At 40.6% G+C, this 18,816-nt stretch overlaps 1 protein-coding gene across 1 annotated transcript in view; it reads right to left on the bottom strand.

Moving 5' to 3' along the window:
- KCNQ3 (potassium voltage-gated channel subfamily Q member 3) overlaps positions 1-18,816 on the bottom strand; it is a 204,285-nt gene that overhangs the window by 15,967 nt on the left and 169,502 nt on the right. The window contains exons 2-9 of the mRNA XM_074839683.1: positions 18,238-18,328; positions 16,029-16,155; positions 14,087-14,259; positions 11,961-12,116; positions 10,617-10,727; positions 9,288-9,383; positions 7,840-7,934; positions 6,108-6,134 (exon numbers count right to left, since the gene is read on the bottom strand). Of these exons, the coding sequence (XP_074695784.1) occupies positions 6,108-6,134; positions 7,840-7,934; positions 9,288-9,383; positions 10,617-10,727; positions 11,961-12,116; positions 14,087-14,259; positions 16,029-16,155; positions 18,238-18,328 (876 nt within the window). The remainder of the gene's footprint in view (positions 1-6,107; positions 6,135-7,839; positions 7,935-9,287; positions 9,384-10,616; positions 10,728-11,960; positions 12,117-14,086; positions 14,260-16,028; positions 16,156-18,237; positions 18,329-18,816) is intronic.

The raw sequence follows: 18,816 nt of genomic DNA, 5'->3' as shown, positions 1-18,816 counted from the left end.
TTTCCCAAAACCTTTGTCTTTGGAGTCCCAGGATGAGAACACCTTAACTCTGTGGTAGATACAGACCACCATAAAGGGAGGAAGGCAGAAGCAGTGCAGACAGCTTGGCTTGAAAGCTTCCTACCTAAAGGAAAATTCAGCTCTCACATTCTTGCTCCCCAAGAACAGTGGGAATTATTTTGGACCATCTGAGAGATGAATTTGGTGGCTAGATACAAAAGAGGTGGCTGGCTGCAGATGTTTTACCCTTGCTCAAAATAAAGAGTGGGAACCACTGAACTAGAAATACTTTTCCAGAAACAGTCATGCAAGGAAATAATGCAGTTACATCCCATCATGCAAGTCAGATACTCTCCTCTCTGTGCTTTGCCTAGTATGGAGTTTCATAAACAAATGGTACGTGTATGAGAAGAAAAATAATGAATTAATGCTAACAATGAATCAAAGACAGCCCTCTTCCATGTATTTACCACTTTCACTTACTAAGGACTAATAATAATCAGGAAATTTTTCCATATTTTTTGCAGTTTAGCTAATCACTAAATTTAGTTGGTCTCAAGTAACTGGAAGCAAAAGGTAGTCGTGTTTATTCCAATATTTTAGTACATTATCAGCTGAATTTATGTGTGTAAACTTAGCTTTGGAAAATCAAACATTCTGAATGAGATTTCTAGAAGTATTCTGCTTTGAACTACTCCCAGCAGAAATTAGCAGAAAACTAATGTTACGAGGACAGCCATGAATCCTGTAGTGAACACATTCAACTGATCTCAGAGAGTTCATGAATTTTCTTAATATAAAACAAAGAGCATTCTGCACTTCCAAGGTATTTCTGAGCTTTGGCTAATCAGCTTTCCCTTTTATCAAGTAACATTCCTTTCTACAGAAAGGATCTCACAAAAATGTTCAGTTTCAAAATAATTGACTGCAACTTCTTGACAACTGATGTCTTCATTTAAAAAGCCACTTGCACCCTGAATTTTGAGGTTTAAATTTGCAAATTTCTAATGTCTAAGGAGGAAACATCCCTTTTTAGCCAACCAATTTCCACACTCTTTGGTGGTGTATGTCCTCAATAGTATTTAAGTGTAGGCATGACTCTAAATCCAAACTCACCTACCATGCAGATTCTTTGCTCAGAAACATGAACACAAGTCCTAACTTGGGCTCAACTTTGATGCTCTTCAGAAAGAGGAAGAGCTCTTAACCACACTAAAGGCCTTTGCTTAGCCTGTCTTCTCTTCCACACTTTCTAAAGTGATTGGAAGTGGGTAAAAATAAGCAATGTCACACAAGTCCATGGGGAGAATAATCCAAGTTCAATTCTTTGTGAAAACAGGATGGATATTTTTCACCAATGGATGCAGCCAGCAATGTAGGTAGAAACCATATGGATGTTGACCCACTCTTTGCAGTGAAGATATCTCCATGTATCAACCACTAGAAAGAAAACCAAACTGCAAAATCAATCTCTCAACTATTTTGCATGGGACAATCATCCAATGAAAAAATGGAGTGCTTCACTAGCAGCTCTCCAAAATTTGAAGAGCTTAGGCTAGAAAAGCTGAGTTGTGTGTTGATGATTTCATGTTTGTGGAACAAAGTGGGAATGAGAACAATGAGCTAAAGTTGAATGATAGCAAGATGTTTGTGTGGGGTAGAAGAAAATGCTTGACAATTTAGTCAAAATATTATTATTTATGATGATGTGTCTTTTAGATTCCTGAAATGCCATAAATTATTTCTATGTCTCTTTGCAGGAAGATAAAGTTCTTGCCCCACATCTTAGATCACAGTTCAGCAAGATATTTAAGCATTTCACTAACTTTATTCAGATGATCAAAAGTATCCAATTGTTTTCTATTTGCTGAACCAGAACCTGCAAATACACATGCAGAGATGTTGTTCCACTGAACTCAAATGCAAAGTAACTTGCATGAATTTGTGTTGGCAGGGTTGGGACTGCATAAGCAATGGTATTTAGCTCTTACAGTATATTTTTCTTACAGTAAATTTCTAAATGATTTGCAGAGTAGGTTAGTATCATTCTCATTCTATGGAAACAGAGAAAAGCACTTTTTTCTAAACAGATCATTGGCAGAGCCAGGATTAGATCCCATGTTTTCTGAACAGCAGAACAATGAACTATCTGCAAGGTCATGCAACTTTATTTTATGCTTAAATAACTTCAGTTGTATTGCCCTTTACTTTTTATGTACTACTACTGTAGTAAAAACAGAAAGTGCAGGCAGAAAATGGCATGCAAGAAATATGAAAAGAGTAAGGCTCAATTGTTACTTGAATGTATATACCTAAGTTTTCTTGTGAGGCTTGATCCAAAGAATGACTCCCTACTAAACATGACATTACTGTAAAGTGAAGAAAAGTTATTAAGATGAGACGTTAATGATTACCCATGAAAAGCTCTATGAAAAAGAATGGGAACAGCCTTTCATTTGTAGTTAATGTAGTGTGCAGAGTGGCTTTCTCCTCCTTCCTGTTTTGGGTAAATGTATTAAGAAGAAATGCTGACAGTGAAATTTTCCACCTTGCAAAGTATAATTTTATTTTCATTATGTTGTTACTATTGGCAGTACAAAAATGCACCACATTATATGCATTCTTTCACACGCACATAATAGGAAGGACTAGTACTGATTCTGTCACTTAAAAAAATCAAACCAACTTTCCAAAGGCAAAGAAATATTATTTATCTTGTAAAGATAGGAAACAGGGATAAATTACTTTTCTGCAATGACATAATAATAGATCTAGGAAAGAACATGCTCTTCTGATGTCTAGTTCTACAGTTGGATAATGCTGATTAGGAGCAAAACCCTAGGAGAAAGTTCAAAATCCTTAGCTAAAGTGCCTGTACATACAAGTGTCGAAGTTTTGACACTAGCTGAAATCAGTGGAACAGCTGCTAAGAACAGTGCTGAAAAATCAGGCCCACAATTCATCCCTCAAACATAAGACATAAAAAGTTGGTTCAAAACAAACAATATGTTCATCAAGCAAAGGTCCATCTTAAATGTCGGTCAGGCACCTAAAAGTTTGCTGAATCATTTGCTGCATTCCAGAAGAAATGAGCATTAATATCTCTTTCTCATTAACCTTCCTTATTGGGAGCCGAACAGATAACAAGGCTTTGCAATACATGCAGAAGAGCAATTTCTATCTGAGATTTCATGGGTTGGTAGGTTTAGGCATTGATTAAGGAAGAAAAAGGCAGTGGCACCTCTGTTGTGAAGTCAGTAAATTCCCCATCAGTGAGCAACGAATAGCACAGCTGCAGTTTGTCCTGGTTTGGAGGACTATACAGGGCATGTAGGGAAAATGCTATTCTTAACAGAGCAGCGTCATATGTACCACTTCCCTTCACTGCTTACAGGACCCAGCCTACTGTCTAGCTCAAGTGTATTCCAATGTGCTCTTCATCATGTCTCACATCTTCACAGTTTTAGTTTAGAGGGAGCTTCAACAAAGCCTTAGGCTGCTGCCAAACTTTAATCGGCTTTCTACTATCACAAGTCCTTCCCTGCAGCCTTGCCTTGGGATCCAACTTCTCAAATGAACTCTTCCACTCTATTGTCTCCCCCGTGTTTTTCCCAAAAGGCCTGAGAACAAGGAGCTGCATCTAGCTGTGACTTTGTCATGATGCCAGATCCTGCTTCCAAGGAGAGATGCAGATTTCAAGAAGGATCTGTCACAGAGTTCAACTCTACTACTGTGGAGTTCCCAAAGAGCTTTTGCACCACTGAATAGAAAACCTGCCACTTAAAGTGCTGCACATCCTCAAATTTTCACACAGCCAGGACTCATTTTTAGTTTATTAACTAGTTAAATTTTCTGACTCTTCTGGGAAAGCTTTGGACCAATTCTCTCTCCTTTATCAACCGCTGTTCAGACAATGCAGTTTATTACTACATCTTTTCCGTAAGTACTTACTTAACTGATGCAAGAACCTGGAGACTGAGTGCACTTATGGGCTGTTCTCTCCAGTGGGACTGCATTCCCTTATTGCTCATTTATTTCAGTACAGCCTTAAACACAAACTGCAGTGAAGTACAAGTAATACTTTCTATACTAAATCACTGTAGGAGGAAGAGGAATTTTTTTTTTTTTTTTTAATTATCTGGTCTGTGAATAAGAGTTTTATGAGAGATGGGAGGTGGGACTGTCAAAACAACCAGATTTTATGGCTCAGTCCCATGTCTACTAAAGTCAGTGGATGCTCCCACAAGCACCATAATTTTTCTGTTTACCTGAAGGGTTTTCAACCCTTCTCATTGAATGCATATTTCCATAAACATATTCCTGCTAACAGGAAAGCTTCAATGCAGGTTGACTGATGATTTTGCTGAAGGTTATTACATATGTAACAACATAAAATCAAGATATAGCCAGCTAGAATGAGGGGCCTTGGGATTATAGCTTTAAAGATTTTGAACTGTGAGCCATACTTTTCAGTTTTTAATCCAGTACATCAACATAAAATGACTTCTTCTACTGGCCTGAAAGATCCAGTAACACGGAGGCTACTCCACAAACTGTTCTATCACTGCAGGTGCAGGACTTTCTCTAGCGGGGCTGTGACTAACAGCAAACTGCAGCAATCATTCACTTTCCTAATTTTAATCTGCTGCTGCATCTGAGTCAGAACACGTTTTAGCTCAAGGTATGGACTTACATACTCGAAAGGATTTCAGCTCCTAAGCTCTTTCCTATATATTAAAGGCCAAAATTCATCTCCTGCCGACCCTGGAGATGGCTAAAATCTCTAGACATCTACATTGATACAACTGAGCTTGCTCATGACTGCTTAGCCTGGGCAGTGCCATGGATGTATGGTACTTATGGTTGATGAGGGTTCACAAACTAGGTAACTCCCAGGCACTCTGTGAAGAGGAGCAGGTTAGCTCATGATGATGGTGGCAGGAGGGGGAAGTCATCTTTTCCCAGTAATTCAGCACTACAGCACTTGACTGTATTGTAAGAAAACTTACAATAGGTTTTTCTTTTCTGTTAAAGGAGGTTTGAACCCTAAAAATTCATAGGAGAACAGCAAGTATGAATCTGTTTTTTTCGGCTTCCTTTATTGAAGCTGTCATGTGTTGCATGAAATGTTGAAAAACAAAAAGAAAAAAAACTTTTCATCAGGGCAGGGACTCAAAACCAGGCCTAACCTTTTGTTGAAAACCAGTTTTCAAATTTTGCTACAATTCTTGGTCTTTTTCTCTGTGCTGTAAATGGGGATGAAAATGAAAATATCTTCAGCACGAGTCTGTGGAACTATTTATCCTTTAATTGTTATTGACTTTCATTGTGGGTGATCGATGGATAGCAGTTTAGCATGAAGTATTTCACATTTTTGACCTAAGAAGTTTAATTATTTTATGTGCTTTTCAATCTGCAACTTAGCTAGAGGTGGTTATAAATACTTACAGTTGAGACCTTGCAGGTTGACTGACAATGACTGCTATGTTGTAGTCTTCAGTGACTGACTAGCATTAAGATCAATGATTCCTTCATCCTGTTTGCTTGTAAATTCCCCAGAGTCACTGGGAGCTTTCCCATCTGTTTCAGCAGGGGTGGGACCAAGGCCTCAAACCTAAGGTAGCTTTTTTAGTACTGCCAGATTGACTATCCTGCTGATCCGTCTTAGTATTTATCGTCAAGAAATCTTTGCATATGATAAATCAATGCAGACTTGATCTCTTACACTCCAACATTGCTCTGTGCAGGACTGTTGAGCTATAACATGAAGCAGAACTTTAAATTCACTCCAGAGCAACCTGGATGCTAAACCCTGGCTCTATGGCATGGTTCAGGAGAAACCTAGACCATGATTAATCATAATGAACAATAAAGCTGTTTACAGACAATCAGCAAGCAACACTGCATTTGTATGATTAACATTTTAGCTGTGTTGTTAAACTGGGAAAAAAGCAAGCAATTAGAAAATGGGTTGGTTAATCATTTTTAATGACTACCTATGGTGTTAGTAGCATGTTTTGGTTAACAGCTTATGAATCCACAAACATTTAACCTGCATCCTCCAATAACTGTATTAAAACAAGGCTATAATAATGGCAGCTACGTACCTGGCAGTACCATCCAATTGTTCTTTCCTTTTATAGAAGAGAGGAAGCATTACAAGAAAGCAAGGAGAGAAGAATTACATCATAAATTCATCAGAGTTTTTTAAACAGAAACTTCTAATCTATTGCTAATGGTTTATATCTCGTTTGTTCTGTGACTATAACTGACAGCAGAATAAAAGCTACATTTTCAGCTAGCCATAAAGCAAAGAAAGTGATATAGGTTCCTGAAACCAATCTGTGCTGCTTAGACTGGCAATCTAGTCTTTGGTGAGAAGTGAACTCCCTTGCCCTCTCTCCCAGGACCTTATTTGCAAAACACCTATTAAATTTCAGGTTGTATTTGAATCACAGAAGAACCTACATACAATGAACAAGCTTGAAGAGTCTAGACTCCAGGCAAGCCTGAGAATTATTCTCTGAACAAAACCTGAGGTCAAGAAACCCTCTAGAAATGACTCTGCAATGGATAATGTGGGAATAGATACAGAGTGAGAAGGGATAAAGAAAAGGAAAGAAATGTACTCAGCCTTAATTGAACACTGTGGTGTTTGTTCTTAGAGATTTCCTTTTTGACCTAAGTGAAATCAATCCTAAAGAAATATATTGTAAATTAAAAAAAGAAAGAGGTAATGTTTGTAATTTACCCTTTGTGAAGGCAGGAGCCTGAAATGTTTCTTCAAGTCAGTTTTAAGCAACAGCTGGAGCTGCAGTATTAGCACAGTGAGCACAACTTGCATGTGGAGACCTCTGTTTGAGTTGAGCAGTAGTTTAAGGGTACATTTTTGACAGAATGAAGCATAACAGCAAGTCCAGAATGAAAGTTTAAATCATAAACTTGGATAAGAAATGACTACTATTAGTAGCTGATAGTCTATAGCTAAAAGTCTTGGCTTTCATAGGGCCAACATTTTAACATGTTAAGGACTCAAGGTGAGGAAGGTGCCTGTTTGACAGGCAAGAAAAGTGAGATCAGACAGACTCATATCCATAAACATGTGACTGTCCATTAAGTCTGAATGTCTTTATGTATTCCACTGAATCACCACAGAAGTGGTGATTAAAATAAAACCATGACCCCAACTCCCCAATAGTTTCCTTGTGAAAGTTCAGTTAATAGTTTCAGTGGAAGACAGTTTTAAACATGCTTTGGCTGTCCTCCACTGAATTATCCCCTTGAGCAACTGGTATTGTCAGAAGACAAGCATTTAACAAGCATTAATTATGTTCACATGCCATGGCCACCTCTGTGAACAACACAGTTCTCAGGCCAGTTGAGTCAAAGAGTTGGAAAAGTAAGAATTTTCAGTATAGCCCATATCTCAAAATACACAACCACATCATAGAGGGTGCAAGAAGTACAGGCGCCTCTGAAATCCAGGGCTAAATCTTTATCAGGATCAAAATAATAGAGGAAGAAATTGAGATTTCCAGGGCAATAAACTCCAGAGATTTACAAAGGGAAGCTGACAGTGAGGCAAGCTTCTCCTTTGTTTAATGCCAACATGAAAGCCACTGATGGAGTTATCCATGCGCCCCTAATAAATCCCACCAGGGGAAGGGAGAAGAAATAGATCCAGAAGCCAAAAAACATGTTTTTCAGTCTCAGCCAGGAAGTTAACTGGCAACTCTCCATTACCTACAAAAGCCTCATTGATATATATAAAGTCTATGTTTCCTGTCCTGACGTATACTTCACAGAAAATTATGATGGAGAGGTAGACAATGCACTTACCTGAAAAATGGAAATGATACAATTGATTCATAAAACCTCCAGGTGGCAACTAGATCAATCCTGTTGGGGTTAGTAGCATAGTATCTCCAAGCAGCCTGAATTACAAGGGAGAGGGAATAGTCAGTGTTAGGCAAAGCTATTCCCCAGGCTGACAGCAGCCAAATTGTTTCAAATAATATAACAATGCACCTGAGTCACTATCTGGAAATTAATTACTAATCAGCCATACCAAATGAGTGTCACTATTGACACTGGATTATGATCTGGGAGGACTGTTAAAAAAGACACGACATGACAGATAACCACCAACATCAACAAGACTTATATTTGACTAAACTGGTTTTATTCTCCTGCGTGGTATGTCTAAAAGAGCTTCAAGCATTTGTCAAATATTTTTGGAAGCATTTAAGCTAGTTTACTATCTAATGTACCATCAGAGGAAATTTTTCTGAGCATTTTTCTATTTCAGTATTTAGCTCCAATCAAAATTCTCTAAGCACAAACCTAAAAAATACTGTAGATAAATTAGCTGCTAAGTGGAGATGCTTTAATTGAAAAGGTGAATTCAATTCAACACTCATGCCTGCAGCCCCTTCTATTTCCTAAGGAGTGTCTTTAATTAGAACAACATAATATGTCACTCAGCCTGTTTCTCCTGAGGACTGGTTTGATCCTGAGCAGTCCTGAGCACCAATGCTTCCATCTGATATCACAGAAACTTTCTGTGTCCCTCTGTGGAAATGCTGCCATTTACTTCACTGCCAACAGGGTGTGCTCCACACCTACTAAGAGTAATTCCTGTCAAGTTTGTCAGCCCCCAGACTAGTAATTTGAAGCTTAATTTTCTGAATTTGTAACAAAGGCCATAACTGAAGTCCAAGTGAGCTAAGGAGTCTCTTCCCATTGAATGCTCTGGTTGTCCAGTGACATAACAGGAGATCCAGGGTATGTTTCAGTTTTTACAAACCACACACAATATTTACATCATTTGTCCTGATTGAGACTGTCACTGTCTATTATGTTACTTCTATTGCTGTTTTCACATCAGTAGCAACCTAACTTTGTTTGCACATAAAAGCACTCTCTCAAGGGAACTGACAAAATCTGGATTTTGGAAAGAATATGTTTTCAACAGCTTGTTTTCTGTGATTTTGTGGCACTGATGCAGAAGTTGGTTGGTTTCCAGAAGCTAGCAGATGAAATCCTTTCTTCTAAAGACACTGTTCTGAAAGATAGTCTGGGAATTGAAAGGAACCCTAAAAACTGCAAGGACCACTGGATTTTCTAGCTCAATGTGAAAAAAATCTGACTCCTTTACAAACACAGCTTTTCACCTCCTGCAATGAGAAATAGAATTTGGGCAGGGGGAAAGTGGTGGCTCTTGTTAACATGATGCAGTGGTATTCATACACAACACTTTTCCAAGGAAGGTATAAGTGGCTGCAAACCTGAATGAGTTCAGCTGCTGGCTTTCTTCTTTTCTCAAAATGTTTTTGACGATGTTGCTCCTGGACCTTCAGTGCCAACCCTGAGCCCAAAATTCCCTGAAAGCATAGAGTGGTGCAAGATTTTAGACATTTCTAACTCAGAAAAAATAGATTAATAACGAGAGGAAACAGGTCTGTCGGTGGAGATGCATATGGCTACGTGGGACCTTTGAGCAGTACAGCATGTCTTTACCACTGCTCTGCTCATGAAACACAAGTTTGTCCTGAACCTCTGAAGGGCCACAGGCCACACCAAATCCTTTTAAGGTCCTCAGCAGGCTTCTCAAATGTCTACTGCCTTTCCAAGTTGGAGGTGTCCAGGTGGTGTATTACTTTCTGCTCAGGGTAGAGTGAAACTGCTTGTGTGATAAAAGAGCTATACTAAGCATACTCTGGATTGGGGTGTGTGAGACTTCCCATCCTCTGCAAAATTCTTTCCAAGTCTCATTTTAAAGGAAAGAATATCCTGAAATCTGGACTTGGGATGGTTTCTGTTGCTATTCAGTCCATCTCACCCAGACCTTGTCTCATTCTTACCTGAGGACTTTGCAGACAAGGAAATATTTGGCCTATGTAACCCAAGAGAACAAATATACTTTCAGAAGCAATTTAGAGATAATTTCTTAAGCAGTCAGAGTAGGATTCACCTGACTAGATGAAAAATACCTGTACTGTCATCTGCTATCTAAATTCCCTTTAATCTTAGTGGGTAGAAACAGCACTTCAACAGTGGTGTCAGAGATCTCTTCTAGGAAGGAAGGGAAATAAGTGAGATGAAATGCTCTGCAGAGTTTTTTGGTTTAAAGGATGATCACTGGTCTCTGATGATCACTCAGATGTAGATCCCTAGCTTGCAAGTGTTTAGAGCTGGGTAAGATGGCCCAACCCTAATTATTAAAACAACAAGCCCCATATCCTTTAAAAATGCTTATTGTGTGGCTATGTCAATACCAGTAAACTAACCCAGGACAGGGTGCAGACTCATGAACTGCCCTGTGATTTCCCAGACTGCACACTTGATGGATTAATTCTGTACTGTGCTGATGAGCACTGTCTCAGAAAATGCCCACACGTGGTTCAAGGAGTATCAGGGTGACACAATATTCCCAATAAGCTCTATGCAAAGTTGGGAAGAAAGGAGTTTGATGTACTGATATAGACCAGCTCAACTGCCTGAATCACTTCTTAAAAAGGGATTTTGATTCCACTGTCAGCTTTGATCACTTTACCTTCTTTTTGCATGTGCTCAATGCTGGGCTATGCCTAACAGAGGAGGGAGAAGGTACTTACTGCAGGAAGAGCAAAGAAAGACACTCCAATGAGAGAGAATGTAGCTGCAATCAGTCGTCCCTCCCATGTTTTGGGGGTCTTGTCACCATACCCAATCGTAGCAAGGGTGATCTGTGGGCAGAATGACCAGGACTTCCCATAAGAAAGACAAAGTCAACAGCTCTGCTTTAAATGTCACCATGAAACTTGCATAACTCACTTAGCTCTACAGGTGCTCATGCACAGCTTCTTGAAATAGGATCTTGATGCTGGGCCATCCAATTCTTTTTAATGGCATCATAGTCCAGAGGCATTGCACGGGGAGCAGATTTAGCCTTAAAGAAGCTGCCTCTCTAGGATGCATTTGCTGAAAGGGAACTCCATGTGACATTTCATGCAGAGTGAGTCTCCTGCCCACCATCAGTGCACAGTTAGGAATGGGACTTGTCAGTTAACAGCTTGCAGAGCTTTAACAGCCTAACAGGACTACCTCTCTCAGAAGTCCCAGTCTTTTTAAAACAAAGATGACTTTGTGAAAACTTGCTCATTTCCTGCACAATTGTTAATTTCCAACTGTGTACCTTTTCTCATCATTGAGACCCTACCTAAATGTTCTGGATATGAAAGGATATGAAAATATCCAGGTGTTCCATGCAACACTTTTGATTAATAGTACGGGGGAGGGATCTTGCCATTTATGAGTGAACTGCATTAAATAAAAAATATGCTGCTGAATTTTAGTCACAGCATGATATAGACTCCCCTAGCTATTGGTAGCAAAGCAACATGAATTCTGTCTACCAGGTGGCAGGAATATTTTGAGCAGTAGTGCAAACCAATACTCCTCTCTTCATCAGAAGAGACAAGAACAGATGTATCAGAAGTCCCCCTGGCTCAGTATCCTACCACCAATGGCTCCTTACAGACCAAATTTCCATGACTGTCTACCTATACTGCTCAAAACTTTAATGCACTTTGCTAGCCCAGCAGAATAGTCCATTGGCTAGCTCTGGTTTTACCATTTTCTGAGGGACATAGGTCTCCCATACGCACAGACTCTGCCAGTGCGGTTATACCCGAAGAGACACTCTTCTAAAAGAGCAGTTTCCCAGAAGCCAGGAGCACAGACTGATTTCTGAAGGAGGTTTAAGCACCTAAGCGCCTTTGTCTGACTGAAGATCAACAGGGATATAAGTTCTGCTAATGGGTTGTAGCAGCATCCCTACTTTGGTAATGTTATACCAGTAACTTGCCTCTCACTCAAATTTAGTAGCACTTATACTGTAATCCCTAACATCAATACTTTATCTCTTCTTGGATATGAAGTTTTTGAGAAGGGGATAAGGTATTTTTGGAGTCACTTACCAGCCCCCACCACAGTGCATCTGCATAGGTTTCAAACTCTTCCTTCATCTCCACCCCATTAGCATCCTTTTCAGGAACATCTTTTTCAACCAGATAAACAAGAAATGAGGATAGGATGAGCGTCAGGAACCCGATGTACCAAGCAGTGATGAGCTCCTGCAAAAGAAACAGATGGACAACCGAGGGGCTGAAAACAGTCTCAATACCCACAGCGGCAGAATAAACGTCAGGAGAAGTGAGAAACATGGAGGATAACAGTAGAGCTGTCACGGCTGGCTTGGTCACAGTCCATGACCAGCCCAGCTCAGCACTTACTGGGAAATAATGCAGAAATTTACAAGAATTAGCCCTTACATAGCATCTTCCTTGGGAACAGCTTCGAGCAATCTGCAGTTTAGTTCTGCATAAAGCTGGGTTAAGGGCTTAGCTGCACCCACGACATGGGGTGCTGCAGGGCTCTGTCCCTGACCTTGACTCTTCCCATTCCTGCTGCCCCTAGGCTTGGTCAGTCTTGGCAAGCAAACCAACAGCTTTGCCTTCCCCCTACCTCCAGAGAGCCAAGGCTGCAGGATGCAGTTCCTTCTCTTCAGGTATATCAAAGGAGGTTCCACCATGAATAATGTTTTCACTATGAATTGATGTGATAAGAACAGACTTTGAAAATCATCTGTGTGAAAACAAAACCTGAGCTTCCTTGTTTTAGAGAGAGTGACTAAAGTGGAGTGTGTGGCTAATGCCATTAAGGTGGGAGATGCAGCAACCTAAGTTAAAATCCTAGCAATGTCTGAAACCAAGAAGACACATTTCTAGAGCAGGTGTTTAAAAGTGGGTAAAAAAATCAATATTCCACTTCTTTTCAGTTTCTGAGAACTGCATTTGGAAGGGAAAAAAAGCTGTAGCTGAGAATTTCATAATCAAGTCTTGAGATAAGTCAACTTTCTTGGCTAATTTCTGGTGTGCAACCACTGAAGGATATTTGTTGACTAACCTTGTTACCAAAACTGTTTCTTTAGTGACTCCAGTAAAGCAGTTCTCACAACCCCTCTTATCTCCCTCGGCCAGCTGAGGTCCAAAGGGTAACGGTGGGGAATCAAACAAGGAACATTTGAATGAAATCCCACACAATGAAGCCTTAAACAATTTCTAAACAATGACTTTGGCATATAGACTTCTTCCATGATCTCAGTTTCCTGAGAAACATTTTTGACATAAGTGTTTATGTGCCACCTGCCTTGTAGCACGTTTCTGCAGGGAAGAAACAGAAGTTGGTATGAAATGAAGAAGGGTGGGTATCCCTATCAGCCACTACAAAGAAGCAAAGTCTAATTATGCTGTGCCAGCTGGCATTTTAATTTTCAAAACCCCCTAAAATGTCAGGAATGTCATTCATGGATAAGAAAAAGCAGCAAGTAGCACAGCATATATGCAATTTTTCTACACCCTGTGCAGATGAGAAATCTCTTCTAGAGGATTTTTATGCAGATAGTTTTTAACTTGTAATAATGTTTGGTGAAAATGCAAGAACACAACGTATCTGTCTGGTGTGAGACAGGATGTGTCTGAGTATAGCATCAAGTTAGACCGAACGAAGATGATTTTAGAAATTTTGTCTGTTTGGGTTCACACTGTGTGCATCTTTGTATTGTCTGACCCATGCTTCCAAAGAGAAATTATACCAGTTGCTCCCTCTGAAACCATATTTCTGCTAACCAGACTCTTTCCATCCCTTCTGAGTCCTGCTCCATCTGTTGATCAGACAAGTCTGCGAAGCCACGACAAACATGTTGCAACTACAGAGGCGTTTCTGTCAAAGATTTCAACATATTTCACTGTAAAAGGGATGTCCCTGCTCTCATTCAATGTAAAGGGAAAATTCCTGTTGTAATGAGTGTGGGAATGAACATTCTCTCGTATCACTTCCCAGCACCTCTATTGAGTAGAGAAGGGTAAAACAAGGGGCAGAAATGCTTCAGAGAAGGGAAAAGGGAATAAAGCTGAAAGGACAAAACTACTGCTTGAACTACTAGACATAAACCCAAGGCATTGCTGTACCTGTGCATCCCCTCTCTTTCCCTTCAATGTCTCTCCCCCAAACCCCAGCTGAGCCCTGCAATCTCCTCACTTACTTTGCTATGTGCACAAATGGCTGATCCCAAAAGTTTCCATGTGCCGCCCCGCCTGTCCATTCGGAGCATCCGTAGGATCTGAAGGAAGCGGAGGCTTCTGAGAGATGTGGCCAGAACATTGCCCTGGTTCCCAACAGCAACCACTGGCACTGAAGCAATCAGCACAAAGATATCTGCAAGGCGAAAAGAACAAAGTCTGCCAACAAAAGTGGCCCCATCACCTGCTTCTTAATCCCATCTGGTTGTGCTGCAAATTTCCTGAGGCAGATTTTAAAGCTGCCTGAAAATGCTTTCTCTTGCCAATTAAACAGATATCTGCACCTGCCACACAGTCGGCATCATGCACAGAACCCACCAGAAAGCCTCATAATCTGTTTACAGATCCATGCACTGGATTTGAGACACTGTCTGAGCTAGTTTAGGGATACACAGAAACAGTGTCCTAATGCTGACAGAAAAACAGCCTTAAATTCATCTGTCTCACAGGAGCACTATAGTGAACAGGTCAGCAGATAAGAAATTCAGTTTTTGATGGTGCATCTAGTATTTTGTTCTTTTGGCTGAGTTTTCCCATTAAAATCTCAAAGCCAGTACTACTAATTTTTGCAGGCACTCACAGGGCCAATTTGCTCATCAGCTGAAAAGGTTTGAAATGCAAATCACATCGCTTCTTCTTGTTTTATTTTTTTTTCTTTCTTTTCCTTGTCTCCCTTCTGCTTTTTGATCGTACACATAAAAAAGAAAAAAAGTGGTACCAAAAGGCTTCAAACATTCTCCAGGCACTCGGTCTTTAAATTGTCTTCATATTCTATTTCCAGCCAAAAAGAGTGGCACCGGATGGATTTCAGATTTGTTCACTTTCAATCATTCTCAAAACTAACTTGTGCCAGTGACAACCAAGAGATGATATTAATAAATCCAGTGGGATCTTTTCTGTTATACCCAGATATCAATGAAGATTCATTCTCAGAAGTGAGATGAGACTTTTACCAAGAAGGTATGAGACAGTATCAATCCCACTTGCTCACACCGTGCTCTACTGCCTTCACAATGCTATTAGAAGTATAAGAAGTATTTATACAACAGTAGCACCCAAAGGAGCACTACTAATTTGAAGATAGCACAGATGGACAAAGAAATTTTGTTCCAATTTTGTCTACCATTTAGACCCACAAGATGAACAAAAGGAGTGAGAGGGAAGAGAGTGACATGTATTCATATAACTGTAGCACCACTGTTCCCCAGAGGGGTATGTTCTGTACAAATAAAGAACAAAAAAGCTAGTGCTTGGCCTGGAGAGCATCAAAACAAATGAAGGAGCCTGGAAACAATGAACGAATGTGGATGTGCATGACAGGTGCTCAGGGCAGAGTGAGCTCCTGAATGTTGGCTGGTTGGTTTGTGGACATAATGGGGAGTTGTAGGAGGGGATTCGAACGTGAATAATGAGTAGTTTTATGGATAGTTATAGGCAGTGCCTTCCAAGCCTGAAAGATAACATGGGTGAAATCACAAAGATACTTGTTTGCAAATGCAGACCAACACTACAAAGGTAAAACACAACATTTGAATATGAGAGAGCTGGGAAAGACAGTGTAGGGTTGGGAACTGAAGTGGTTTGAAACTGAAGGCAGACAGGGTATATTTGGGGATGAGCTTAAGAAAAAATGCAGTGGGACTCAGGACAAGGAAAACGTGTTTGAAGAGTAGAAGGATCCATTTTTTTCTCACTGACCAGCTACCCGAGTGTCTTTTGAATTAATTGTTAATTCCAGGTACTTCAAATAAATATGTCAAGCAGGACACAGCTCCTAGCACAAAGGGCAGACCTGATTTCAATACTCTTTGCACTCTCATTCACTGGTTCTTGGACATCTCTCCAAACTAGCTTAGAAGTAAAATGACATAATGGGGAAAACAGTAGTAGAGAGCATGTGCTTACCCAGCATGCACAAAGGCTTCCTGGCAAATTTGAGTCTCCCCCTCCATCCTTTGTACCGACAGCAACACCCAGCAGCCCAGATTCTTAAGGCAAACTCTGCTCCAAAGATGAAAATGGCAAAAGTTTCCTGTATCAAAGACACAAACTACATTGTTAGACTCAACTAGTTTTGCAGTAATCCTGGACACAAGGATATAACTGAAGGAAATAGATGAGGTGCAAGTGTTGGGGTATGTGAGAGAGAGAGAGAGGAGAAAGGTGGGGAGGAGAGTATAGGTTGATGAAAAAGGCAAGGCAAAGTAGGACATAGCTTTACAGACTGTTAATTACTCTGCAGAAAGGATGTGCCCCTGCTGTTGGGTAAATGTGAAATGCTTACCCTGCCTTAATGGAAGGGCAGTTACTTCTCAAAAAGACCTCGTTTCACGCAAAATGAGAAAACATATGCACTGTATACCCACACCCAGGGTTACCCACCAGCAGCTTGTTCATGCAGCTTTATCTATAGAGACAGGGACAGGATACAGTATATTCATATGGTCATAAATTTAAGGCAATGATAAAGGCATATATAAGACAAATTTAAGGCATATATTATTCCCTTAAATTTCTGATGCATGGAAGAATGGGATTTTCCACCTTGCTCAAGAACTCTTCTAAGCATGGGGAGGGAATGGGGAGGAGAGAGCTTCTCTGAGGTGCTCAGCAGAGATAGGCCAAGAGCAGCATGGGGCACACAGTTACGTTTCCTCTCTGTGAATAGCTGACAAGGAAGAAAGGGGGATTTTTCCTGATGCTCATACCCACAGCTGCTAGGCACTTCTGAAAACCACTGAGAACCACATAAAAGCAAGCACAGGAGAGGGAAAAATAACCTCAGGCTTTTTCAAATGTGAAAACATGGGTCCAAGCAGGGTAACAGGGACCAAAAGCGAGTTTCACATTCCCTAGGGGATGAGGATGTTTTCATACAGGCACTTTTTGAGAAGGAACATGCAAGGGGAATTCACCTTTCATTCCTTTTGGCATTTAGTTCTTGCTCGGATCTACATGGCTCTAGGGGTACAAGGGGAAATGGAAGTTGAGATCCCAGAACTACTACTGCTGTGCAGTTTCCCTAGAGATGTTTTTCTACAAGGCCAGGTTAAGTGAGAGCTTGCATTCCCTATTTCATGACAGCTATCATCAAATCATGGAATGGTTTGTGTTGGAAGGGATCTTAAAGAGCATCTAGTTCCACCGCCCCTGCCATGAGCAGGGACACCTTCCACTAGACCAGGTTGCTCAAAGCCCCGTCCAACCTGGCCTTGAACACTGCCAGGGAGGGGGCAGCCACAGCTTCTCTGGGCAGCCTGTGCCAGTGTCTCACCACCCTCACAGTAAAGAATTTCTTCCTTACCTCTAATCTAAATCTACTAGCTTTCAGTTTAAAGTCATAACCTCTTGTCCTGTCTATCACTACATGCCCTTGTAAAAAGTCCCTCTCCAGCTTTCTTGTAGCCCCCTTTAGGCTCCCTAGGGGAGCAGAGGAAGTTCTTTGTAGGGTCATTTTCATAAAATGATGAATATGTCATGTTTATATTCAATAAGGGTTTTTTTCCTATTTTTTTCTTCTGCCAAATGGAAGCCCTACAGAAATATAGTCTTGAGCATGAACTCCAGTATTTATAAAACAAGCATGCTGGAAACACAGAGAAAGTAGTATATTTGTTGCAAATACCTTTTCTTTCATGGATAGTCATCAGGGGCACTGCCTGCAACAATTTCATTTTTGCTGCTATTTGGCTTAAGCAGGAGTTGAATTCTGATGACTCCCCTTGAAAGAAATGTTGGGATTGGTAGAATGCTGTGGAATGAATCAAAATAATTGAAAGATCCAAAAAAAATGTGCTTTCAAATATGCTCATGTCTGGCATGATCAGTAGGATATTTATTGACCCTTCGATGGGAGCTGTTAAGCAAATACTGAAAAGTCATTATTTAAAAGTCTCAGGCTAGTATTTTTCCTCTCTCCTCACTTCCCTTTTACTCAATCAGTGCTGACAATGGACTAGGGACTCTCCAATATGTAAGTGTATGGTCACTGCTCCCGGACCAAGAGAAGAAATCTTATTGCATGCAGAGCTGGGAGTAAGTTTCCATCACTGATGATGGGGCTGATTTCAATTCAAGGACATTACTAGGGTGATGCAGCAGCCAGGCTACTTACCAGCAAGAGAAGCCAGTCTCCAGAAACAGTTTCATACTCTTTGAAAGTTGTCAGGACAGCTAAGATCAAACACCCCAGGACAATCAGAAACCTGGAATGAAAAAAAAAAAAGAAAAACCACAGCATTGTTAGCCCTCTCTGTGTTCATATTGGAGATGTTGCCTATAAAAAACTGTGTGGAGACCTTCAGGGGGTGGCTACTTCCCACTGGTGAGCAGTGAGGTGTGCTCTCATGAAGAGCAAGGGTTCTCAGCCTGGGCAGGGCGGGGCCTGGAATTCAAGAAATCATGGCAAGATCCTAAATCAGAATGGTCCTGGGACAGACATACAGTAATTAACTCATTTGCACTCTTCAGGAAGGAAATGGATGATACTGCATTTTTGGAAGGGATTTTATGGTATGACAGAGGACTGTAATGCTCAGGAGGTCTATTCCGAGCTGATGTGCTGTGTGCTTCACAAAATGATGCTGCAGTTACAGTGAAATAAATCTACTTGGCACATCCTGAGACCCAAGAAACAGTAAACGCTTCAATATAATGCAGTACCAGGACAAACCCTCCCTTGAAAACTGCACTG

This window comes from Strix aluco, chromosome 1 (assembly GCF_031877795.1).
Source record: "Strix aluco isolate bStrAlu1 chromosome 1, bStrAlu1.hap1, whole genome shotgun sequence".
NCBI classification, from domain to species: Eukaryota; Metazoa; Chordata; class Aves; order Strigiformes; family Strigidae; genus Strix; species Strix aluco.
This window is presented reverse-complemented; position numbering and strand designations above follow the sequence as displayed.